This window comes from Ascidiella aspersa, chromosome 3 (assembly GCF_963924565.1).
Source record: "Ascidiella aspersa chromosome 3, kaAscAspe10.2, whole genome shotgun sequence".
Classification (NCBI taxonomy): Eukaryota; Metazoa; Chordata; class Ascidiacea; order Phlebobranchia; family Ascidiidae; genus Ascidiella; species Ascidiella aspersa.
The window spans coordinates 24252744-24278892 of NC_139449.1; the positions used below are offsets into that span (position 1 = coordinate 24252744).

General features: G+C 36.1%; 2 protein-coding genes across 3 annotated transcripts; one reads left to right on the forward strand and one right to left on the reverse strand.

Moving 5' to 3' along the window:
• Positions 1-7397: 7397 nt before the first annotated feature.
• LOC146161043 (N-acylethanolamine-hydrolyzing acid amidase-like) lies at positions 7398-12195 on the forward strand. Of its 2 annotated transcripts, none has more exons than XM_083384166.1 (8): positions 7398-7550; positions 8284-8349; positions 8605-8793; positions 9127-9253; positions 9423-9587; positions 9790-9965; positions 10476-10605; positions 11712-12195. In XM_083384166.1, the coding sequence occupies exons 1-8, from the start codon at positions 7414-7416 to the stop codon at positions 11817-11819; spliced, it is 1098 nt and encodes a 365-aa protein (XP_083240292.1). In that variant the 5' UTR covers positions 7398-7413; the 3' UTR covers positions 11820-12195. The 2 variants fall into 2 exon arrangements, with proteins under 2 accessions (XP_083240292.1, XP_083240293.1); XM_083384167.1 differs by lacking the exon at positions 7398-7550 and adding an exon at positions 7653-7754.
• Positions 12196-16009: 3814 nt separating this feature from the next.
• Positions 16010-25115, reverse strand: LOC146161044 (uncharacterized). Its single transcript, XM_083384622.1, has 9 exons — positions 24585-25115; positions 23866-23952; positions 23051-23161; positions 20594-20774; positions 19866-19992; positions 18169-18314; positions 17702-17851; positions 17241-17385; positions 16010-16969 (listed from the first exon to the last, which is right to left on the reverse strand). The coding sequence occupies exons 1-9, from the start codon at positions 24685-24687 to the stop codon at positions 16457-16459; spliced, it is 1563 nt and encodes a 520-aa protein (XP_083240748.1). The 5' UTR covers positions 24688-25115; the 3' UTR covers positions 16010-16456.
• Positions 25116-26149: the final 1034 nt, after the last annotated feature.

Consider the following 26149-nt stretch of genomic DNA (forward strand, 5'->3'; position numbering starts at 1 on the left):
GAAAATTAAAACTTGGTAAGTTAGTTTTGACGTCGGTAAACAACGTTTTTTATACGACACATATGACATTTTGGTTCGATTGTACTTCAGCTCAGTCGAAAAAACTGTATATGACACGCAAATTCGTCTAAAATCAGTTGCCTTCAACGTAAGTAGGCTAATTGATGTTGTTTCTACCTCACGTTTAACGTTTTAATAGGGTTCCTTTGACGTTTGTATCAACGCTAAACAATATTAATGAAATGTTTTAATTTATGTATAAAATAGTCTAAAACAAGTTGACCTCGATGTCAGGTATATACCTTGTTGTATACGTCACGTTTAACGTTTTAATCCGGTTGCATTGTGGTTTGCCGTAACCTTCGAAATGACTACGATCATTTAAGATGTTGCAAATTTGGTCGCGTTTTAGTTTTTCGTAATGTCAAGAAATAAAGTTATTGGAACTTTTGAAAATAGCATTTAAAATGGTTTCAAATAAGTTATCTTCAGCGACAGTTATCATTGCTTTTTGCATATACGCCACGTATGATGTTTTGAATTGGTTATATTGAAGATTGTAATAACGTTGAAAAATAACGCTATATTAACGTTAAAAATGACGTATAAAATAGTCTAATTCTAAACACAAGTAAGCTTCGATGTCAGTATTTACCGTAGTTTTTACGTCACGTGAAGTTCTAATTAGATTGCATTGTTGTTAGTTACAAACCAAAAAATAACGTTGTTAAAACGCTTAAAATCACGTCCAAAAAGCTGTCGAAGAAGTTAGCTTTGACCTTAGAATTTAACGTCATTTATACTTCACGCGTGACGTTGTCAGTTAGTTGGATCTTAGTTTGTCGCAACGTCAAGAAATAACGTTATTAAAACGTTTAAAATTACATCCAAAACGGTCTTAAATAAGTTAGCTTTGACGTCAGAAATCACCGTTGATTGTACGTAACGTATGATTTAATAAATTGGGTCCATTGTGGTTTCTCACGACAACGTATGAAATGAAATCAAGTTTACTTTGACGTGAGTAATTAACGTTGCATGTACGTCACCTATGATGTTCTAAATTGGTTACATTAAGGTTTGTAATAAAGTTGAGAAATTACGTTATTAAAACGTTAGAAATGATGTATAAAATAGTCATAAAAAAATTATCCTTGTTACAAAAGGTAACGTTGTTGTTACGTCACGTTTTACGTTTTAATTATATAACATTGTAGTTAGTCAAAACGGTAAATTTACGTTATTATAACGCTTAAAATGGCGTCCTGGTCTCCAAGAAATTAGCTTTGATGTCAGAATTTAATGTTGATTGTACGTCACGTATCACGTTGTAAATTAGTTACATCAATGGTGGTCACAAAGTTTAGAAATAATGTTAGCAAAACGTTCGCTCTAACGTACAAAATAGCCTAAAACAAGTTATTAGCCTCGAAGTAAGTATTGCTGTTCAAGGACATTATTTGTACAGGTCGAGATTTCTTGTTGACACGTTACACAATATGGGATATTGTTCTTGTTACGCAGAAGTCCAGAGATTTGAAAATAATGCAGCTGATTGTGTAGCGTCAAATTCCATTGTTCCAGAGAACATAGACCCACTCGAAAGTACACTTTTATTTGCAGCTGACAATGTTGAATGTTGATGCGAAGAGGACTTTCCACGGGATGGGAATGATTGCAGCCTTGACACCGGGTCAGAAAGCAAACCGTATGATTCCAAGGCACAACATATCACAACTCAACATCTGAGATCAAACAACTCCACTTTGCCAATAAAGCGCGTCGTGCCATCTTGTTTCAAGATCTCGCTAGATTTCTTGATTGTGATTACAGGATTGACATTTTATGGGAGCTTTCATTCAATTTTAAGCAAACCATGCCCAATTGGCAAGGTATGATGCACATCCTTCACCAGAGGAACGATCATCCTGGCCGGTCATCGATAGTGTTTTTGCCAATGATAGACATGTATTCTGGAGATAAAACGTGCAATTTGTCCACGTTAGAGTGTGTTCAATTCTGATCTTGCAAAATTGAAGACATCACTGGCTGGTTATGTCCCTGAGGAACATTGTGAATGGTGTTGTGGCCGAGGATGACGTTAATGTACATGAGTTTGAATCAGTCGGAAGGAGTATTATGAACAAAATGATTGGACAGTCTGTTTTCTCAATATCTTTTAGGCGAAAGGATAAAGCAAAGACATTTGGAAACATCTCATCAGTAAAGGTGACAACTGAAAGAACCCCTGGTTTGCGGCTACCATGGAAAGGGGGAGAAACCTACGGCGCCATTGCACAATCGTATGCTGAATTCACGACTCGGCGTTATCAAAGGGCAACGGTTGTTTTTGACAGATACCTAGGAGGACCGACAATCCATGACAACACACACCAAAGGCGTGGAAAGAATGTGCATGCAGTCATCAGCTTTACGAAAGAGACAGTGTTTGATGGAAAGAAGGATGAGTTTCTCTCAAGGAACATGAACAAACACGAAATGATCGACCCGATTGGTGAAACACTTCGGGGTAAAGGCTGCGAAGTGATCAATGCCGCGGGGAATGCTGATGTTCTGATTGTGAAGGCTGCTGTTCTTAGTGCAGTGTCACACGCGACAACGTTGATTGGAAAAGACACAGATCTGTTGGTCCTTCTTCTTCATTTTGCGCAACAGGCAAACAAAGATCTATATTTTCGTTCTGACCATGCAAATGCTGACAAAGTGTATCATAGAAACGAACTGAAAATGGTGTTAGGTGAAGAAATGTGTTCCCAGTTACTTTTTCTACATGCCTACACTGGATGTGACACCACATCAAGGATCTTTGGTGTCGGTAAGAAATCTGTCTTTCACAAGCTGGTGAAGGGTGATGCTACTCTGAAAGATTGTGCCAATTACTTCCTTCTTCCAAAGCAGACAGCAGCATCCATTGCAAACAAAGGTTGTCAAGCAATGGCTGTGATTTTTGAGGGCACGCGGACGGATTCCCTTCTCGTTGCGCTATAGAGTACTAAGAAAAAAAGTAGTCTCTTCCCAACTATTTGTGACACCAGAATGCCTACCACCTACTGGGTCATCAACAAAATTTCACTGTCTAAGGGTTTACTACCAAATAATGGTCTGGCTAGGACAGGAGAGTGATATGGAAACTTGCGGGTGGGTTTGGAAACTGGAAGGTAGTCAGTTTGTGCCAACAGAGTCGGACATGAATGCGGCCCCAGATTCCCTCTTGAAAATCATCCACTGCAACTGCACAACTGCCTGTACCACTGCCAGGTGCAGCTGTAGGCAGAATAATCTACCTTGTAGCTCAGCATGTGGACAGTGCCAACTTGATGCCTGTGACAATACGTACAATCAGTCCTTACTGGATAAAGATGATGACCAGGATTTATTAAGCAACTGAATGCAAATAACTTAATAAGTGGTGTGTGATTATTACACTGACAATGTTTCACTATTATTTTTGTTTGATATAAGTGTTTCCATTAAACTAACAAGTTAATTTTATTTTGAATTATTTTAATGAATTCCTCCTTATCATCTAAAACCTAGAAACAGACGTCAAAATTAGAGCTATAGCATGAAAATTATGAGAATTATTGTCATTCTACTGTTTTGGCAGCCATCTTAAAAATGACAACTTTCCGGTACCCCGATCCTCCTAGATTTTTGATATGTTATTCTTGATGTTAAATACTACACATAACCGTTGGAAAACCTTTTGTAGGAATTTTTTTGAAGTGAAACCATATATTGACCTGACTATTAGCATAGATAAACACTGTAAAATAGAGGTTGTCACCTCATGCTGGAGTAAACCGCTTTTGTTGACAGGTTCGGGTTCGGTTAAGGTTCAGATTTATTCAAAATATTGGGTTCAGTTCCGGTTCGGCTCCTCAGAATTTTTCATAAAACGGTTCAGGTTCGGTTACGGTTAGGAAAAAATTGGACCAAACCGGTTCATAAAGTTCCGGTTCGGTTCCGGTTCGACTCCCTGGTTTAGAATCCTACCACAAGAAACATTATTTGGGTTAGGGTGCGGTTAGCGTTTGGGTTAGGGTGGGGCTCAAATTAGTTTGGAAAGCAGCACTTAATTGGTAACACCAAAGAATCTCTTTGGGTAACACATACCGTACAGTAAATTTTAACGCTTAGTTAGTAGGGGCCCGGGGCAGATCAATTTTTTGTATAGGGGCGAGCCGCGAAAATTAAAAAAATGGCATAAAAAATACAAAGCGTGGCGTCATGAAACAGATATTTTCAGATATTTGCAGCAAAGCGGTTGTGCAAAAATATCCAAATATTTGGTTAAATTGACAAAACGTATAATTTCGAAAGACAGGATAGGACTGATAGGCGATGCCTTAAGCCAGGGGTAGACAAACTGCGGCTCGCGAGCCGCGTGCGGCTCTTCGGCATTTTGTTTTCTTTTTTTTGTGGCTCTTCTAGTTGAATCGTAAAATTCAAAAAAATTGTAAAGGTTTTACCAAGAGTTCCATTTATAAACGTTTCTCTCTTTTTCTTTTCTTTATTTGGACCAGCATTTCGTTTATGACGTAACACTAGACATAGAGTCCGAAGAGATAGTTAACAAAATACTAATATTAATAAATATTGTGATTTGTGCGTCTTATTTTGCTATTTACGTTATTATTATTGTGTTGGTTATAACCATTTTGTTATATTACAATTCTGTTATTATTGCGGCTGACCTTGCATTATTTACCGTTTTTGTATTGAAATAATTTTGAGGCTCTCTGGTATTTCTAATCTGCAAATAGCGCTTCCATTGAATACATTTGCCCCAGGTTGGAAAGTTTGGCCTGCGCGGGGGATTTATCCCTTATCCCCCGCGCAGCAGCACCTTCAGCCGCGGTCACAGCCGCGCATTTTATAGAAAATGTGTTCAGCCGCGCAAACCTGACTCAAGCAAACGCGCAAAACTTCAGCCGCGCAAACTTCTGTTATGGAACTAAATTACGAGTAATACTACTAAAATATAAATACGGGCTTTAACAAACTTTACTGTTTACGAGAAGTATATCAACATAATAGAAACGTCAGTATGGCTCCTGTAATACTGACGTCACATTTATTCACTCATCACTCGTGTATTACCGAAAATGTGTCACCTTAAATCAGGCCTGCACAACTAAAATGGTACAAGGGCCACAACAAGCACAATAAAAATTGGCGGGCCGCATACTGAAGTTACATAACATTTTTAAACGCTAGTCTATGAGACGTATATAATATAATGCATCATATAGAATACCCTGTGAAACGCTAAAAACGCACAGTTCGGCGTTTTGGTCACGCATCAGTGGACAACGGTCACGTGTATAGTGACGTCAAATTAGGCAATATTCGAGTAATATTGCACATTAAATGTGAAGCTGCGTGTTGATTACAAGTCTCATTAAACTAATTTGCCTCGGCAATCAACCTCACTATTGCTTCAATAAGTATTGCTGTTGTCTGATTACAAATCCACAAAGTTTGTGGCTATTATGGGCAAACCGGCTAATGCCGGAAAGCACAACCACTCACTGTATTGACTAGACAAGACTGGATATATTGATATAAGGTTTCGCATATATAAGTTGAAAGTTTGCATAAAAGAGGAAAGGCGACACCAAAAAGCGGAAATGATTTATAATTCAGCGCCTTTTTGGCAGCCGGGAACTTTAACAATAACGTTCACACAGGTGAAATACTTTTATCTATAACGGAAATATATGTGTCACGATATAACATTATTCATGTGTGAAACAGCCGAATGCTTTGTTCTCAGTGTAACAGCGAGTGTTTGGTAAAAGGCGTGAAAAAGTGACAAATCGTAAATCGTAACATATTTGATAAATACACAATACTATAAATTCCAAATTATCCACTAATTATTACTTATGACGCTACAAATGCTACACAATCCAGCTTTTTAAATATTTAGCTGCGCCCGCACACCAACCAAAAATTGCTCAGTGCTTCAAGCATTCCATGAACACTGTAAACCTGTAAGTTTATTATAGTATCGCAACTTACAACGTTCGGTAGCCTGGTGGTTTATTTTCAGCCGCGCAAGTTCAAGTCAAAGTTTATTTTCAGCCGCGCATTTTTTCAGCTGCAAAACATCTCCCCCGCGCAATATCCAAAGTTTCCAATCTGGCATTTGTCCACCCCTGCCTTAAGCACACAATAAACATTTGTCAACTACTCGCTTATTGGCATTTATCAAGATGATCTTGCCAACTTATTAGAGCCGTTGACCCCACCAGCTTTATCTGACAGAAAACACGTACAAAATTCGCGCTAAGCAAAAAAATACAGTGCATTTTTATCCTGATAAACTTCAAGATGGAGACATATGATACCTACAATGGCGATATTGTAAAGAGGTTTAGTGCAAACCGCGAAAATACTTTAACTTGACATAATTAACAGAAATTGCATTTATGGAGAACCGATTCCACGCTGCGCTAGCCTACTCAAAGAAAATGAATAATAAACATCCTTTCTGTAAGCCGCCTTAATTTTTATGGTTTATCTAGTTTAATTTGGCAAAATTTGTAACTTGAATAGGGCCCATTTGAAATGGATGCTGTGTTCATGGGCGATAAATTGCAGTTGTGTTAAAAATATTGTGTTTAGCATTCTTCTCAACCAGGGTTTCCCAATCAGGGGTACACAAGTTATTTTGCACTTCTGTCTACGGTTCTATAAAAATTAATATGCCGTACCGATGACCGTATTGCAAAATTCCTTTATGGAGCGCTACATCGATAGTCAGACAAATCTTACAACAGCATGTCTAACAAAAAAAAACATGTCAATCAAAAAAACGGATTGTTTGTTGGAACATTTCGATTTTGGGCAGGTATTTCACATAGCTGTACCAATGTTAAAGTGTTTGAAATTGTTACTTTCGGCTAAAATTCATCAGCGGGTATCAGCACTTGGCTACCTTCCCCCATAGTCGATAACGTAACGCGGTGATTCAAGCCCTTAGATAAAGCTGTATCCAGTAGAATCCCTGTGAAGTTCCGAAACCTCTCGACTGAGTGTTGGTCACACGTCAGTGGACCCGGTTACCTGTTTTGTGATGTCATACTGGCTTAAGTAGTTGACTAATGCTTGATAAAGTGATAAGGCTAGCCAGTAGCCAGTTCTTCTTTTGTTTTAATTAACAGTTTTTATTGTCTTAATGTGTATATTTTGTGTTTTATTTATTGATAAGGCTATTGCATGATATGTAATATATTATGCAAGTCTCTCTGTCATGCTTACCTTAATATATTTTTTGGTTGTTCTATGCATTACCCAAAAAATAATATACAAACATAATTTGCTAAAAAAACTAAAAATTGACAAATTATATTTTTGTTTAGGTTGAATAAAAACATAGATAAGATGCTTTACTGGTTGACCTTAGTTAATTTTTTTGCCATGTTAGCCAGTGGCCATGTTGTTTTAACAATGGAACATGGACAGGCAGCAGTTCCAGCAAAAACATACGTTGTAAACTTGGATCTACCACCAATTCAAAGGTGTTTGTTTTCCTATTTTTTATTAGTTTAGTGAGTATTAAGGTCAGATTGGTAACTTTGCATAGTGCTGAATGAGATGTTAAACGCAGCTTAAATTTGTGCAGCTGGTATCAAGTTAATGCTAAAATTTGTGGATATAATGATTTTGGGTAAATTGTGCACAGATTACAATGTTGCTTGAAAAGGAATGCCAAAGCCAAAAAGGTAGAGTAAATTAACATCATCTTAATAGAGACATTTTGTCATCCATAACTATATTTAAACCTGCATGTTGACATCGTATTAACACTGCCTTACCAACACCTGGAGCTAATAAAATGATTAATGTGGTCCTCAACAAATAGAAATGATAAGAATTGTATTACACTTTTGATAAGTAAGGTATGAGTATATTTCAGTCACATAACCTGATGATAATATGGAACTGCATAAAAACGTCTTCATTAAGTTTATGTTGATTTACTCCACCTTTTGGGCTTTTACATTTATTTTTAAGCTGTACCATTAATTATATGAAACCTACAACTGCAGTAAATAAATTACTATGGAAAATTTTAGGCACAACTGGAGTTTTGCATGTTTGTATACCACTTTTGCTTGGGTCAAGGGTGAATAGATTTTGGCAACATTAACTTTGTAGTATTGTTGTATAATATATACTTGCACAAGAGTTCTGGAAACAGGGTTGTGATTTTTTTGGAAACTATTTTGAATAAAAAAAATTGTTTTACAGATGGCAGTTTCTAGCAAACATGTCTGATGCTGCGGTTTTGGAAAAAGGTTTACAGCAATTACTTCAGTAAGAATATGCTCATTATGGTCTTCTTTTATTTTTCCAAACTTGTTACATTTTTTTAATTTTTTTTGAAAATATTTATTTTTGGAACATTGTTTTCCCAAAAAAATAGCAACAGGTAATCACATTATTACCTTCCATAACAGTGTACAAAATAAATTAATGTCAACCTGAGTAATATCTTTCCCTGACTTTTATACGTTGCTAAAATTGGATTATATCAGATCACTTGTTAACAAGAGTCTACTTTAAATGTAGGTCTGTGATTCCGTCTGATGCTCTTATAAAAGTTGTGGAAACTGTGGCTGCTGATTTGGATCGCTATCTTCCACAGCCATTTGCTGATGAAATAAGAGGCCTTAGTGAAGCCAGTACAGTTCCTCTCGGGGATGTGGTATTGTGCAACATTATTTATGATGTTTCCGCTTTTGACTCCAGTGACAGTCGGTGTGTATTATTTAAACAATATTGAATAAAGGTCTATCCTTGACTGTGTGTTGTGACTTTGAGATATGTTTATATGATATATATAACTTCCTAAGTTAGGTGGACCCTAGATTTATGGTAGTTCTCACTAAACTGACAACTAATAAAGTAACTTTTACTAAATCGGTGAGTCTGCGATAGCTTTCGGTGTACTTTTACTAAACAGCTTTTAAAAATTAATTCACTCTATTAACTTACTCTTAGAGTAAATGTGATTTCAGTTAATTTTTTCTATCTAAATTGGAATTAAAAGTTGATCAATATTCAATTTTATTAATTTGTATTTTTCTCTAGAGCATGTACTAGCATTGTGGCAACAGACAAAAAGGGAAAAATTTTTCATGGTCGCAATCTTGATTACAATGAACCTGAATTCTTAAAAAACCTTACTATACAGGTGGACTTCACCAAAAATGGAAAGGTGCATAAATAATAATGCCAAGCTACCCTTAACATATAGTTTGTATAATTGGAAATACATGGTAAATCAGTATTCGGTATATACTCTACTTGTACTTTTCATTAGTGTTCAACTGTATTTTAGTTTAAACAACTTGGTTTTATATGTTTGCTTCTATTTATTTTCTTAGACGTTATACATGGGCACAACCTACATTGGTTACATTGGACTGATAACTGGATGTAGGCCTGGTGGGTTTTCCATTACTGGGGATGAAAGAGACCAAGGGCATATTTGGGACAATCTACTAGCTATTCTGGAGAATTCAGAAGCAACTTTCTTTCATGAGAGAAGGGTAATTCTGCTTGCTTGAAATTTTGATAATTTGGTTTGGGTCTTAATAATTTGTGCTTTTTTTGTGCACAAACCAATAAATTTACCTTGTGTAGGATTATGAATTACAAAGTGTTTTATTTCTTTTTTTTGTATAATGATGGTTTTACAATGCCTCATTTTAAAAACAGTAAAAATGGTACATGAAAACGTCATTTTTGCAGGTTTTAGAGGAGGCCACAACTTATGATGAGGCATTTAAAATGTTGAAGGACAGGTCAACCATTGCACCAGTATACTTTATTGTTGGTGGCATAAAGCCAAACGAAGGGGCCATTATAGTACGGAATGCACACACATTGGCAAATGTCACATTTCTTGGACAAGACAAGACACACCCGTGAGTTAATTCTAATAGCCATGCCTTCTTGATTTGTATGTCCTTTATAAGTTATGTGCCACAATTGCAACTACATACACTTTAATTCCTTGCTTGATTTTCGTCATTTTACTTTATATTTTGACAAATGTGCATTGAACACATTGTATTGTTTACTTGAGATAAACTTAAACATATGAGTGCTTTGTTGTTTTCCCGATGAAAAGTAAATGTTTGTTCACATGATTGTATGTAAGTAGTTCACATGCACTAGACCAGTCTTTTTGCAAAACTGCATGGTGTGTTTTATTGAATTGCAAACATAAATCCCTATGTATGTAATCCTAAATTGTGCAAAAATCCTACGATTTATTACTACCCTCAAACAAAGTTCTATTTGTTAGAAGAAAATACTCTAGTAGATTTCCATAACATATTAAAATTAGATTGCTGCTTGTGGTTATGTGTACCTCAGGTGGCTAACGCTTAACCGTTAGTCATTCCATAAAGAAGAAACTATTTTTTGTATAGGTGGTATTTAGTTGAAACAAACTACGACCCATGGGAACCTGCACCGGCATCGGACGACAGACGAGATGCTGCTATTAAAGCCATGAACACCCTCGGTCAGGATCAATTTAGCGCTGCTGGCTTGTACAAGGTACAGATTTGTTTACTGCTTCAATGCTCATGAATGCAAGTATTTTAAGGTTTTGCACCTCAGTAGAGATCGCTTTACATCAAAAGCTGAATAAAAGCCGAAAGATTTTTAAATAGTGCATAATGTCGTTCACTTCAAGGGCCTTATTTCTTGTTTATTTGATTAGAAGTGCTTGACCTCCTTGGCTAATTTATTTAAATAATGTGCATACGCTTGGTGCATGTAATAACCGCGTTTTAATGCTTTCAATACTTTTCCAAAACGTTGAAAAACTATCTTCCAAAAGTTGCTGGTCATCCAATAAAATGCGTGGGCTATTTTGGTCATCATATCTCAAGACCTACACATCATGATGTGTCACGTTTTGTGACGCTTATCCGGCCCAAGATTGGTTAAACCATCCAATCTAAGTCCTTTTGGCATGCTTGACTTATGTCATTTTTGGCACGGCACAATTTTAAGGCCGAATATGACTGAATAATGATATTTTAATATTTGTTTGATAAAGTCGAATAGCTGTCGGAGTTAGATTGCTTTGTGTAATGTGTAAAACTTTCTGGTCTATATCTTGTTTACTTTCGGAGATATTACACGATGAATTTCGAGCTGCGTGCTTTTCTTGGGTCAATCTAAGTCGGTGTTTTTATATTGTGTAGCACCACTCAACGGTTGGCCACATAACTATTAAGTGGAATTGTCATTTGCGAACAAATCTGCCTGAAAGCACACGTAGCATTTTGAATAAAAACTTCGCAACTGTTAAAAGTGAAGTTTAATCAGACCAACTAATGCCAATCGTCTCTAGTTTGAGCATATTCTTTGTGCTCTGTTGCTAACCAAAGATTGCATTTATGCCACCCCAAGAAAAAATTGTCACTTCACATATTGTCGAGTTTTGTTTTAGATCATATCTGCCCGTAGATTTGTGGTAAAATATTAAATCTGTTCCCAAAACCCGATTTCAATTCAATCTAAAAAATGTTTTGAGGCCAAAAAGTTTGGGCACACTGACTTTGGTGTTTTAAGGCTTATACTCGCGAAAAAAAGCTTGTTGTTCTTAACTTTATACATGTGCCAAACTCGTTGGTTAATTGTTTTCTTCCTAGGTTCTCTCATCGCCCTTGGTATTCAATGCCCACACGACGTACACCACCATAATGAGTGCAGCGGATGCTTCAGTCTATAACACCATGATACGGTTCGATTGGCCATAGTTAAAATATGGCCATCAACCTCATGAAGGCAATTCTATGCATCACTACTAAAGATAACATTCTTATTCTTCTTATTTTTTTTTAATTTTAATTTTAATTTAGTTTTGCAAAGCCTAGTTTTTTTGTGTGTTTGTTTTTGTTGATTTGTTTTCTAAAAAAGTTTGTTTTTTAGTAGTAATTTTTTATTAAAGCTCGGCGGTATCTACTTGTTTTAACGATATTTTTTTAAGTGTTAACTAATCGTCGTACAACTTATTTTTAGTGCACTTATGTGTCTACGAATCGGAACTTTTTCGTAGGTTTCAATGATTTTGTGAAATTGTTTTAATCTTTAAAGTTCATCGCTATTTCAATACATTATATTATAAAAAATAAAAGCAACAGTTTAAAAACTTTTAAAACAATTTTCAGCTAGCTTAATAAAAAATATTTCTGATATAATATATGTGTAAAATCAATATCCAGATTTGTTTTAAAATGTAACAGTCCGTCAGGGTAGTTTGGTCTTTCCCATTCCAATGCCTAGGGCAGTGGTTCCCAAACGGTGGGCCTTTGCCCAGGAGTGAGCCACAAGACTATTTTCAGTGGGCCATAAAGCTTAAAAAAATATTGCAACTAAATATGTTTTGTTTTACGAAAATATATTTTAGCATATTTAAAACTATAATAGGAACGAGGCCATTTATGGTTATTTGTAAAGTATATACCTGAAGGCAAAATCTCACCAGATACGTGTGTTTCGCTACGCAGTTAGCACGTCAGTTTTAATTCAGTTTGTTGTCATCAAGATATTTTATTCCAATTCAAAAATGAGCCCGAACTAAAAAAGGATTATTTGGATGTTGTTAGAATCAATGTATTTATTGGGAAGTTGTCCGACTATGTAGGCGTAAATTTGGGATTACAAAACGGTAACGGCACATAATTAGGCTACGAAATAAAAAGGTTGGGAACCACTGGCCTTTCAAAAAAAAAATATAAATTTGTCAAAATAATTCGTTTACAAAATTAAAAAAAGTATAGTCAGCTTTTTAAAATTGTCATTTAGTTTGTTTTGAATTAAAAATATGACCAGCATCTTACTTTTCTGATAGTATAAGTTTTGCTTAAATCCAAAAAAAATAACTGATTTGTGTTCGACAGGTAGTCAGTAGAAAAAAAAACAAAAAACGTGTGGTTGACAACGCCAAGACACTACTGCGGTACTTCATACAACAATATATGTCGTTTAACTTTAAATAATCTTTCTTACATGTCAAAATTTCTCCAAAAAAAATTTTAGGTAAAAATTTAAATTTTAGCTAAAAAAATATTCGCCTTAGTTTTATAACTTGTCTAAATCGGACATCTTGTATGGTGAGGTTATGGTTAATGTGTTGGCCGGTTGTCGTGTTACACTACAGTATTTGCAATACTTAGTCCTGCCGCAATTTACTGTTCTGTTCTTATGCTATAATATTGTTTGATGCAAATATATCACAAATCATCTGTTTACATTTAAAAACAAAAACATCGATTTGAATATAAAGGTTAATTCTTTTATTGGGATTTCCACCAAAAAATAATTTTCGGCTACCCTTTTTATACATAAAATTTATTTGCTAGTGTTACCTTCTACAAAAAGTTTCCAAATAGTTCATCAGAAAAGGCCACACAATAAATTGCGACAATTTGCTGAATGAGGCTTTTCTACAAATCAGGGCAAACTGAGACGTCGAATATTCCAGTATTTCTTTTTCATTCTTCTTTGATAACAAGCTAAATCCCTGAATTTTTTTTTCGAAAAAACGTAATTTTTTTATTCAAGTCAACACTTTTCTCTTCTTGCCTGCTGTTATTTAGCGAAAAATGTCCAAAAAAACATAAGATTGTAAAAGTCCATTGTTTAATTTCGTTTGTTTAGTAACAAAGACTGTTTGGTGACGACGGTAAACAGTTGATTAAAAGTATGTTTGGATTGTTTGGTGTACTAAACAAACTTCGTCTCATTTCACACTAACAAAGTTCAAAACAAAAACAAATTAAAAAAAAAGCATTTTCTTCTATGCACTGAGTCTCGTTATTATGTATGTTTTTGCAAATAAAGTTCACATGGAAACATCAGGTTTTTTAGTATGACGCCATCTCTGAAAAAATTGTTGCCCATCCTGGAATTCAAAAACTGATAATTTATATTAGGGTTTTGCGTTTAAAAATGTTTACGAACCTCTGGCCTAGAAGAACAACTGAAACTTCGGCATATATTTAGGGCAGTCGTCGTGTTAATGTTAACGAATAAAAAGTGTAATGTTAACGAACAAAAAAAATGATGTATTTATTTTCCGCTATTTTTCCGAAGTTATGTAACTTCACTCACTTCGGCCTTTCTCTAACAATGACGGAACAGCGCTTATTAAGAATCCCTAAAATTTTGTTGTTTGCATTTAAATAATAAGAATTATAGTTTTATAATTGACCAATAAGGCAAATATCTTTAATTTTGCAATTTCATTAGATTGATAAAATTTTGCTAAAAAGTACATCGATTGTTTAAAAAATTCACCTCTATAATAGCATACGTTAAAATGCTAGCCAAGAAAACGAAATTGGTAATACCGCCGACCGCCGTACTTACCGCCGACCGCCGGTCTTCGGTACGCCAATTGTTGAGAACGTTTGCTCGCCACAAACTGTAACAATACGTCGTCAGTCCTCACCTGCTTTAAAACTACACGTAGCGCTCCAGACAATTAGTATGCTTATTTTCGAGCAAAAAAGGACCAATCTCGGAAAAAATTAGAAACAAGTGTTTCTCAACGGATTTGTATCTTTTATGGTCCACATATCAACCAAAAAAACGTTCCAGCTCATCCGGCCTGGGGAAAGTCCCCATTTTGGATTTTGGCAAATGGCCGACATAAAATACAGGTTTTTGCTCATATCCCAGCTTCCACATCATTTATGAAAGAGATTATGGTGTTAAAGTGAATGGTTTGAGGGTTAAGGAACCAAGCAGAGCATTTTAAGCCTTAGTTAGTCGTGAAGACTATAGACGAGTGTGGGTGTGCGGGAATTTCCCACCAGGTGGAATTCCATATTTATTTATTTATTTAGATTTCAGATCGTCAGTGTTTGTAATATTTGTATTTAAAACTAGCTATTTAGGCCAAATTTGTTTTCAATTTACTATTGTCAGTAGAAGTATGTATTTTTATGCACGTGTTGTTTCGCTTGACCCTTATTATGCTTTAAATATGGCTGCGAAACAGGGACTACTTTCAGTTAGGAGGTATATTCCAATCAAACAACTTATAGATATGAAAACGGAGATTTCATTTAAAACAACAGATCTTATATGGCTGAATGTATGATTACCTAATGCACTTGAGACTAGCATCAGTCATCCTAACTGGTCTGGATTTGTGCACAAGTATCATAGCGGTTTGGTGGAGAAGTCGACGATCGAGTTTCTGCCGATCATTCTTAATGATCCAAATGAACCCCAAATGATGTCAACAGTTTTGATACTACACCCAGAAAATGTATATCTAGCTGTTCACATGATATTCGCGTAATAATAAACATCGATCAGCCATTGTGGATTAAAGCAATCGAGATAGTTAAAGAATGGCAAGTGCCAGTTGTCGTCACCCTCGGAGGATTTCATCTCCTGAAGAGCTTTTGAATTGTGTTGGACTTATAATGTCGGGTTCAGGTTTGTAAGATGTACTTGGCCTTTTATATGGCCCGCATAACGTCACTCATATTTTAAAGGGAGCTGCATATTCAAAATCGCGCCATTTTCATCAAAGCTCTGGGATTGATATTACGAAACGATATCACTTTGTTAGGCAATACCAAAAAAAAAATATTCACAAACGGAACACCACACTGGTTAATTAGAAAAGGTGCGCCAAAGAGGCAACAATTCCTAATTTTGTGAAGAGTTGCTGTTAAATTATGTGAATTCAGCTTTTAGTGGAAGGCTGGAAGCATTGCATCTTATGAAATACATCGGAGCCGGAGCTATTTTTTAAACAACTGGCTCCAGCTCCTGCTCCAGCTCCATTTAAATTTTACGTAGAGCTCCGGCTTCCAGCTCTCAGCTCCACGCTCCGGCTCCGGCTCCAAAGCCCTGGTTGCAAATCCATTGAAAACACTTGTTTCTAATTTTTTCCAAGAGAAAGTGAAAAATAGGGATACTAAATGGTGTTCTCCAACAAGTAAAAAATATGTCAATAATATACTTTTTATTCAATGGATTTACTTATTAAAATAATAAATACTGTGTAGCAAGGTATGGCCTATTTATTGTAAATGAAAATACCTGGCTTGTTAGTACGTTAGCCGAAATTATTTCCATATTGTGTTAGGAAAAGCTTTAAAATAGTTTTTATATTCTTACAAGAGATAATTTTACGTAAGCGCCAGCTTAAAATGCACTATTCCATGAGTAATTAAATCGAAAAACTATTTAAATATTTTGTTTAAAGAAAATAATCAACAATGTATTAAACAGGTTAAAAATTATTGTTTTAACGTTACTGGGCAATTTCGATCTTAAGAACTGTCAGTGCTTGGTAATTTTTTTCAAGTGTAGCGAAAATCTCCTCCTAACGTCCTGCCAATCAAAAACCCTACGTGAAAAATAAAACGGGCTAAGGCACAATTTTGTTCTTGTCCTTCTCTTCTTGATCACCGTGTTCGGCGTTTTCCGTTTCGCGCAGTAGCTTTCGAAAAGGCCCAAAAGCGCGCCTAAAAAGTAGTACGGTGATGCAGACGACGACGGTAAAAAGGATCGAAAATAAAACCATGGTCAGGACAGCGCTGAAGCTCGCGTGGAGCGCTAGGTGCGAGACGACCAGCAGGGCGGCGTACAGCAGCACGACAACGCCGAGGGTGAAAGCGCGGCGAAATGACGATGACTTTAATACCGGAAACGGCGAGTCGAGTTTAAGTAAGAGATGAATGCAAAGCCAGGCGATGAAGGCGACCGCGTAGAGATGAGCCGGAATGAAAAGCGCCTCGTACAAGTGGCTGAAGCCGGTTTCGTCCGGTTTGCGGCCTTTTATCACTGTGGCGCTCAGTGCGATCACGACTGCCACGAACAACAGGGCCGGAGTAACCCGGAGTAGAGGAGAAATCCTCTTCCAGAAGGGGAGACTGAACACCTGAATGTAAATGCACTGCTTACTTAAGCCAAAAACCTGACAAACAATATGGTTTTAAGTCTTCAAATTTCATAACGAACAACGAACAAATCTTTAATTTAAAATAAAACGTCAGGCATTTATTTTTTACCCGCCCTTAAAATATATAATCTCATGCGTTAAGTATATTTTAAGACAAACGAAAAAGGAATTGGATAACTAAGTTGAAACAACATATGCCAAGAAAAAACACTGTTTTTTTTAGAAAGCCTATTATCACTATTGTTCTTACCTGAGTGAATGCAAAAACAAAACCAAATCCAAAAGCAAAAATCGGCCAAAACGCCGTTCCCTCGCCAATGCTGGGGTCGCTGGTTTGAAATGCAACAACAGTGGCGTGAACCAGCACCCATGTCTCGTTAAGCAATCGCCAATATCTGAAAGAAAACTATACGCTATAGCTGGATAGTTGATCTTGCTGTTTAGACTTCGGTTCATATATTTCTGACTAATTAAACTGGAAAATTCACTATAAGTTTAAATAGCTGGATTATTAGCGCTATATCCTATAACGAAAACTATTTCCTGATTTTAATTATTTGCTGACTGTTTTTTAAATATTTGCTGAAAAAATTTCGATGTTGGGTAATTCACTGAGCAAAGTCCGTTTCAGGTTTGAAATATAAGGCAAATTGAAAAAATATAAGGCAATTGAAAAAAGGCTATTAACTGCTGGTGCTGCTTGATGCTAACCTGTTTAAATGGATGTCGGTATACGCAAATGAACCCTGGAGCATTACAATTGCGGTGTGAAGAAAGCCCAGAACGTGCCCGATTGTGTTTTCCATGGGATGATACCAGAAAGTATAGATGACTGCCCAGGAGAAAGCAAAACCGTGGTATCTAGTAGAACAATTGACCAATGTTTTGTAATATACAACCAAAAATTATCGCCCAGAATAATGTCACGTAATAATGTCACAGCATCAAATTATAGCAACAATTGGTGCTATAATTACCATGCCTAAGTTATATGCGTCGAAAACCAAAAAGTATATGCTGCAAAGCGTTTATCTTACATTAGAAAAGGTTACCCAGTATATCTTTCGTACCTCTTGGAATTATTTTGTACCACCCTGACATCCATACACACTCATTTCAATTCTCACTACAAATCGATATTTATGCTCTAGAACCAAATTAGTGTCAGTATGCCATACTTTCTGACGAGTTTAATTGGTTCGCTGTTGAGTCTCAAGTATGTTGATATGCCGTCCGACGATTTGGGATTCGGCCACATGAACATAAATCCTCGATCCTTGTACTCCATAAGAATAATAAAGCAGATCATCATAATCACCGCACCCTTTGATAAAAAAACATTCACAAGCTTAGTAATCTATACCAGTGCTCTTCAACCGGTGTGCACGGTGCACCAAAATATGCATGGAGTGCAGTACGTAAAGGTATACAAGGGTACATCACAAACTTTTAATGAACCATTAATATTTAGGATTTTTAATGACAAAACAGTCATTAAATAGTCTCTTTGCTATATTATCAAGTATGTTTGAATGGTGTTTTATGGCATGCAATAGTATTCGCAAGCAGCCTGCAGTCATACACTCTCACCGACAGTGTGTAAAACTTCGGCAGCTCCGTTTGGTTTAATTGACATGATGATATTATATGCATAGTAATTTTTCATATCGCTTTTTTTGACCTCAGTTTACTTTTTAAGCAAACAGGGTGCATGAGTTCTTCAGAACAACTTTAAGGGTTCACCAAACCAAAAACTGTTGAAGAGCACTGATCTATACTTTTATTTTACCAATTGATGAAATAATAATAATATTATTACTATTTTTGTTAATTTTGGGATCTAAGCCTGCTCCAACATTGCTAGTTGTTGATCTCTTCTCCATATCGTAAGATTCAAGCAAAACCACAAAGGTTGTAAAAGAGATCCAAAAACAACTTTATTCAACAAAAGCAGAATACTATAGTTACGCAAAAAGCATCGTCAGTTCTGCTAATATACTTAATTCGAATGAATCATTCTATAGTATTCTGCTTTTGTTGAATAAAGTTGTTTTTGGATCTCTTTTACAACCTTTGTGGTTTTGCTTGAATTTTATTTTACCAACTTTTGTTTTTATTGCATGGCTATAAAAGCAATGAACCACGATGGATTTTATATTATTTTTAAAATAAAATGTCTTCCAAAATAATCTGACCAGTGCCTATAAATTGACTATATGTAGGCACTGACATTTCCATATACGATTATTACACAATTTAACTTTGCGGGTCGCATGACTCTTTTTAGAGTAAAACTAAAGACCTTGGATTGTTAAACTAAATAAATTTAATATTTTAATGCAGTTAGCACAAATATATTGCTTGTTAACTTATGCTTATCCCTTAACCCTCGGCGCACGTGAAATGTACATAGCCTAAATAGGCCGACTGAACTTATCTAACGATTTTATTAAACCGAACGTAATCTTTTTGTCTTGTGCCAATTATTTATTTGCTCGCTTAGCATTTCGTTCTGGTTACAGAAGTGTTTCTCAACTTTTTTTCGCGGCGACCCAAATACTAAGCCTAAATATAACGATGAAGCTTTGGCGACCCAAGTTTCCACACTGAACGTTATTAAAGCTAACAGAGCATATAACATTAGCATAAATAAGTTCGAATTGTATTAATACAAGCCATGTCTTTGTATTGCTTCTGCAATTTTCTTAAGTATTTCAGAAATGTTGCTCAGAACCAAACCTAATAAATCTAACCATGTAAAACTACTGCTGTCGGCGAACCAACAAACTCAAACGGAGAGCCATTTTTGGCCGAGACGGATGGGTTGAGAAACTTTGGGTTACAGATTACAGTAACAGTTCTCGGTTAGAGTTACTTGAGATGACATCGCTGACAGATCCTGCGACAAGCCGTCGTATGTCCAGTGAGTTTGCACCAAATGCAGGACGCTGAAGAATCCGTTGACGCCCAGCATCGCCCAGTTGAACCATCGCAACTTGGTGCTATAAAAAGGGCATAACAAAGCATTAATTTTCTAAATCAATCTTTGTTGCTGAGTGAATGTGAGTTTTGGTATAAGTAATTAGAAATCTCCGTTAATACCAGATAGGTACCGATACCCGATGCCAAGTCGTGATATCGCAACTCATCCGATACCAACAAACTGGTTTAGGCTTTTTTGCCATGAAGAGCGATACAGCGGAGTGGTAATTGCCTTGTAACGTAATTTTTTAAAAAAATAGTTAATAACTGGAGGTAACTAACCTTCTTATTTTTTGCTAATAATCAGAAAAAAACAAAGTTTGGCATAGTAATAACGTAATTTGGTATCGGATCGTGGTAGATTTTGTTCAAAATATCAAGTATCGGAATAAAAAATCAAGTATTGGACATACCTAAACGTGATTATATGAAACCCTTTGCTGCAAAATAATGAAGTCGATACTGAAAAGTATTACGACAAACTCATTACAGTCCTGGTGTACCCTATATTGGTGGCGCTGGGTTAAAAGCGTTGTGATAGAATGACACCCCGGTGTCTTAATTTAGTTCGAATCTTGAGCGTATATTTACTTTTATAGCAACAATTGTTCAAACACCTACCTGTATCGATTGCTTTGTGTTGTCGTGGTTGAGCTTAGTTGTGCCCTGTAGATAAGCCACCATATCAGCAGTTGGTGGCAAGTGTAGAACAACCAAGGGGTAGCGCGGGTAAGGTTTGTGACGTCACTTGGGGGCAACTTCCAGTAATACCAGTGGGCCACGCAATTAACTCCATATCTCCCTGTTGAGAAATTTAGTGTTTACCTTTTCCGGCTGGCTACGAATAAAACGCTTATAAAAGACATGAGTCATTATTTAAGTGTTTTACCCATTAAAAGATTGTTACAAATCGAGACCCATTTACTAGCAAGATTGCAAAACTTATAGCTATTAAAAAATACAATTTTTTAACATTTTCTTTCTTTTATACTAAAACAATCTTGAATAGATCCTTTTAACGCCAAAAATCCAATTACCTAAACATCCGGAGTTTGTTTACGATCGATTTTTGCCAAAGTGCGATATATTTGCGTCGACTGACGTCAACTAAGCATCCCACCTGCAAACACCGAGCTTTATATCTAAATCGTGTCAGGATAAGGCATTAGGTTGAAAGTTTGTTTTTGCTGCCACTTAGGAGACAACCTGTTTATTTAACATTCCGCTGTCGTGGTAGCCTATATGTAACAGACGAGAAGCTTTTAGCGGAATGATAAAAGGTTTTTTACGTTCTTTGGTACATTTGAATAATTTTAAGGGCAATGTCAACACGACATGCCAACCTTTTTGATTAATTTTAGAAATGTTAACATATTTAACGACAAGTGTTCTGCATAGTTTTAGTAATAGCCTAAGTTTCGTCTAGTTTTGTGTCTTTCGGGAGAGTGATTTCTCTTTTCGGGAGAGTGATTTTCTACTAAAACAGTGTTTTTTTCTTTCGTGGCCCACTTACGTTGCAAAAAAATTCTGTGGCCCAATAAATTTTTATGAAAGAAAAAACTGTAAAATAGGTTTAGAACAGTGGTTGTTAACCTTTTTTCAGCCGCGCCCCCCTTTCGTAATTTTCTCATACCTTGCGCCCCCTATAAAAATATTTCGACATTTTGCAATTAAATATCACTAAAAAACAGAAAAATAGTGAAGGGTGTTGTTGGTCGCGTGAAACGCGAAAAATTTGAGTTTTATTTGGTCGAATTGGCTAAACTGCAATCGAAGAGGCGTTTCGCATTTTGCACACAACAAATTGCGCGAGCTCGACACATTGATTTTATCGAGCTGATTTTGACAAACGTGTTGCGAGGGCATTGACTCCACAGTTGTAAGAGTTGTATGATGTCGAGCGCATAAACTGTCAAGCGCAAATATTAAACATTGCGTTATCGTGTTTCAAAAGATGTAACGACACACAATACAACGGCAATATTGCAAAAACAATATAGTTTCGCGCAAAAAAAGTTCTACTCCCCTGTTGCTATAGCCTGTTATCATATATAAAATATGGATAAAAAATAGTCCGAAAGGGCGATAGCTTTTATCGTTTATCTATACGTTAACTTAATAGGGCGGTGATACCGTGGATTTTCTAAAAGGGAATTATAAGAAGCGCGCACAGCGCGAAAAATTTTTGCGGTTTTAATGTTAAAGTTGGCAAAAAACAGAGTTTGTATGTAGGAATTATGCCTAACCCAAACGAAACCATTAAAATCACTGCAAAAAGTTAAAATATTGAAGTCGAGCTTGCGCCCCCTTAGAATTGGTTGGCGCCCCGGTTAAGAACCGCTGGTTTAGAACAAAACGCAGCAGAATATATTTCGAAACAGATTATTTATTCAACCGTGCAGCAAGATTGGGGCTGTACAATAAATTTACATTCCTTTTTATTTCCTCCCCAAGCCATTATTCCTGTAAAATAAAATATAGTGGCAGAAATGAAACTAAATCTAGCTTTTGTAAATTGGTCTGTGGCCCACCTCAAATGTTCTTATGTCCCACTAGTGAGCCATGGCCCACTGGTTGAGAACCGCTGCACCAAAAGAAGAGGGATTAATTACCTTCACAGCTGCGCATATGCTGAAAAATATTTTACCCATATTGTTTTGCAAAACAAAGGGCATGAAATCGGCAGTGCTTTACAGGTTATAAGATCGTATAAAAATAACTTGTAAGACAAAAATACACTGCTTGAATATATCGATAAGATGACATTTTATTGCGAAACCATGGCATCTTTTGGCACGTGTTATTTACCATTTCCTGTGAGTTTTTAAAATCGCAAAAGTGAATTTTCTTTTGCATTTAAGAAATGTTGCCTTGTTGCCTATTTAAATAATGTGTCACATTCCAGTCCACACATGCACTCCTGCAACCTTCTTACGGATCCATCAGTAGCCTGTTGACCCAGGTTGGGAACCACTACGCTGTAGACTACATCTAAAAGCGTTCACCATCCCAACATGTAGCACTATAGTATTAAATGAAAGTCAAATGATATCATTGTCTTGTGTTGATAGGACGTACCCGGTATTGACGTTTCGTTACAATGCGTTGGCTCTGGTAGAAGACGATGTAAAGTGCTGTTACCTTCGTAATGCTGAAAACCCGATTGTGCGGACCAGCCCTTGCGAATTCCTGCAACAATTTAAACGCATATACTTCTTGTTGAATTGTGGCGCTTACATGCAACTTCAAGAAAGGAGTTGCCAATAAAAGAGTTTGTCATTGTATAAATAAAAAAGCACCAACAGTTTAGCAACTAAAAAATAACTTTAAACTTAAAACAGGTTAGAAACCCTACAATTAATTTGCTTAATATATGTGGCATCCAACCTGGGGATCGCCTTGTACAATTTTATCAAGCCAAAATTGACGACGAAGCACAATATGAACCGGAAGTTTAGTGGTCAACAGCACCGCCAGACTAAAAAAATATGGCCGCAGTGAACCAGTTGTGTTTATGATGACACCATTAATCGTTTCTAACTAAAGAATCATGCATATTTTCAGTCAAATAGCGTTGTCTAGTAACACTCGTAATGGGACGAAGGCTTTAAACCCATTTTTTTATCTAGTTTTTGATTTTTTCTTTTTGCGTAAATTCGGACATTTTATTCAAATTTTAAAACAGTCGGTATCGACGTGTGAACATTTTACCAATTTGAATGCGATCGTAATTGACTACGGTTTTTGAAATACACCTAAATTAAGGGGCGCGTAGGTTTTCGAAAACTGAAAGGGAACAAAAAGGTTGAAAAACACTGGTTTAGATGCTATTGCTAACTATGACCAAATCTTAAAATCATTGATTTACGCTTTGGTACGGAAACTGTACGAACCGCAAGCCCAAATCGCAATAAGCAATCCAGCGACGACGATAAGCGAAAACAACCAGACGATGACATCTTGACGCACAGGAGAGCCGGCTATAAACAATAATACATAATTAAGTGAATTTGCGTCAACACTGGCAAATCTTAAGTATGCGATCCCTTGAATATCATAACATTTTCCGCAATTTGTTTTGAAGCGGTGTTTATCTCAACGTTTTTGTTTTTTACTTAGCTTCACACTCGAATTACATTTTAAATCAATTTAATTTATCGCTTTATGTGAAATTAATGTATACAATACTCGCGGCCTTTGAAACCCTTTTTGGTCAACTGGAGGACCGCGGTCCGCATCCAAAATATTGAACTGTTTAAACGTTTAACACGTACGTAATTTATTGATAGGCCTAACGACAGCAAACTGGCAAATTTTTACAAAATGGCTAAGATATGTTGAAAATTTCTTCCACTAGCAGGTTAGCATATGACTTGGGTTCAAGACGTTTTTAATATTGTTAGTACGAATCCGAAGTGACCAAAAAACAACATTTTTTAACTTTTGTATCTGAGCATTTTTGAGTAGCCCTGCGCCCGAGTATTAAACTGTCATTTTACCAGCTGAAAAGTAACTTTTAAACAGACTTCCTTAATGCAAGCAATATTATTTTTTTTAAAATGGTATCAAATAGGCATAAAATAACTTAAATGTATACTATTTTAGCACGAACTGGCACTTATATGAGGTGACTGATTTTTCTTTATTTTCTGATGGTCTTCAGCGTCCAACGTCTGTTCTCCGCAGCTACTGCCGGAACTTGAACAAACCGACATTCTCACTGATCCCGTTTACTGCCTGCAGAATTCAGTCATTATAAAAATATCACGATAACGATTTTCCATCTCAAACAGTAAGAATGGGTGAAATGTCCATTTTTTTACCTTTTAATTGATTTAACTGATTACGCTTCTCTAAATGTATATCGGCGGTATTTTTCTGGATACAAGTATGAAGAAAAAAAAATTACATTACAACGTTTGTCAAAGAACGCGTATTTAACTGCATAACACACATGCCGCATTGCCATAAAAGAATAGAACTTTCAAAATCATTGCTTGCTAATTCCCCGAAAATGCAACTCGCTTGTTCTAAAGTCCGCAGTTCGCAAATCTTGACTTGTAAGTTTTGCTTTTTCTTTCATCCCTAAATTGTAGCAATTTAACTAGATGTGATAAAGCATTTCAAACACTCTACGACAACATACGCCAGGACAACAGCGCGATATAACTATAACAGGGCAAACCCGAGTTAAGTTTGTACTTGTACAACTCACAAAAGGGATATTTGTTGTAATTTGACAGAATAAAAGCACATGTTGACAATAACATCTGGCTGCTGTTTGTAATACAATACTTAAGCGTTTGGCATCTTTCGCATAGGATCAAGTTTCAACCTAAACGAAAAAAAGCATTTCCCAATAAAGAACAATTAGGGATATAATATATATGGTTACGCCCTCAAGGCTAAAATATGTCAATACCAATTAAAAGTGACAAAACTCTGTTGCAACGCTAGAACGATAAACCAACAACAAACTGCTGAAATGTTTGACAAGCTGTTGTTTACAGATAAGAACCGTTTTTTTCATTTAGGTTAGTGTGATCTGATTTTGCGATTACTTTAATTTATACATTTTCATGTCTTTATTCGCCTTGGGCTCACAACTGTCTAAACAAATACAAAAGTCCAACTTTTAGACTAACTACGTACATTACAGCAAGCCCTTGACGTCAATTAATGTTAAACAAATTGCTTGAAATTTTGTGATCGAAGAAAAAGTTCCCTTCGTAAAGCCATTACTATCCGGACCATTGATAGTCCTGATAGTAATTACAAAAACTAAAGCATTTACCTTGTTGATTTCAAATTATACAAACACACACCACAACTGTTTTTATAAAACAATTGGTTCCGAATTCAACAAAATGTCACATATTCTAATAAACTCAGATATTCAGCAAACAGAAACTATATATAGCATAACAAAGACCTGGTTAGTGCAGTTAAAGTAAAACACTGTTCAAATATTACTTTCGGCGCATTTTGATGGAGAATATAATGAAACTATTGATTCACAACAGCAGATAATTAATTATTTTATAGAACTCCCAACTAACTTGGCACTTACTAAAATAACCTGTTTGAGGCGGCCTGTACAAATTGACGCTAGTGAGGTGGTTTGAGTTATAGGTAGGCTTGCCATACGTCCCGGTTTAGCCGGGACAGTCCCGGTTT

Coding starts and splice junctions, on each gene's coding strand:
- LOC146161043 (XM_083384166.1), top strand. CDS start 7,414: ATGCTTTACTGGTTGACCTTAGTTAATTTTTTTGCCATGTTAGCCAGT. Junction 9,254..9,422: donor ACTTCACCAAAAATGGAAAG/GTGCATAAATAA, acceptor TTATTTTCTTAG/ACGTTATACATGGGCACAAC. Junction 9,588..9,789: donor CTTTCTTTCATGAGAGAAGG/GTAATTCTGCTT, acceptor TCATTTTTGCAG/GTTTTAGAGGAGGCCACAAC.
- LOC146161044 (XM_083384622.1), bottom strand. CDS start 24,687: ATGTCGGTTTGTTCAAGTTCCGGCAGTAGCTGCGGAGAACAGACGTTG. Junction 18,315..19,865: donor TGTCAGCGATGTCATCTCAA/GTAACTCTAACC, acceptor TTTTTATCAAAG/GGTGCGGTGATTATGATGAT. Junction 17,386..17,701: donor ACCGACATCCATTTAAACAG/GTTAGCATCAAG, acceptor GTTTTCTTTCAG/ATATTGGCGATTGCTTAACG.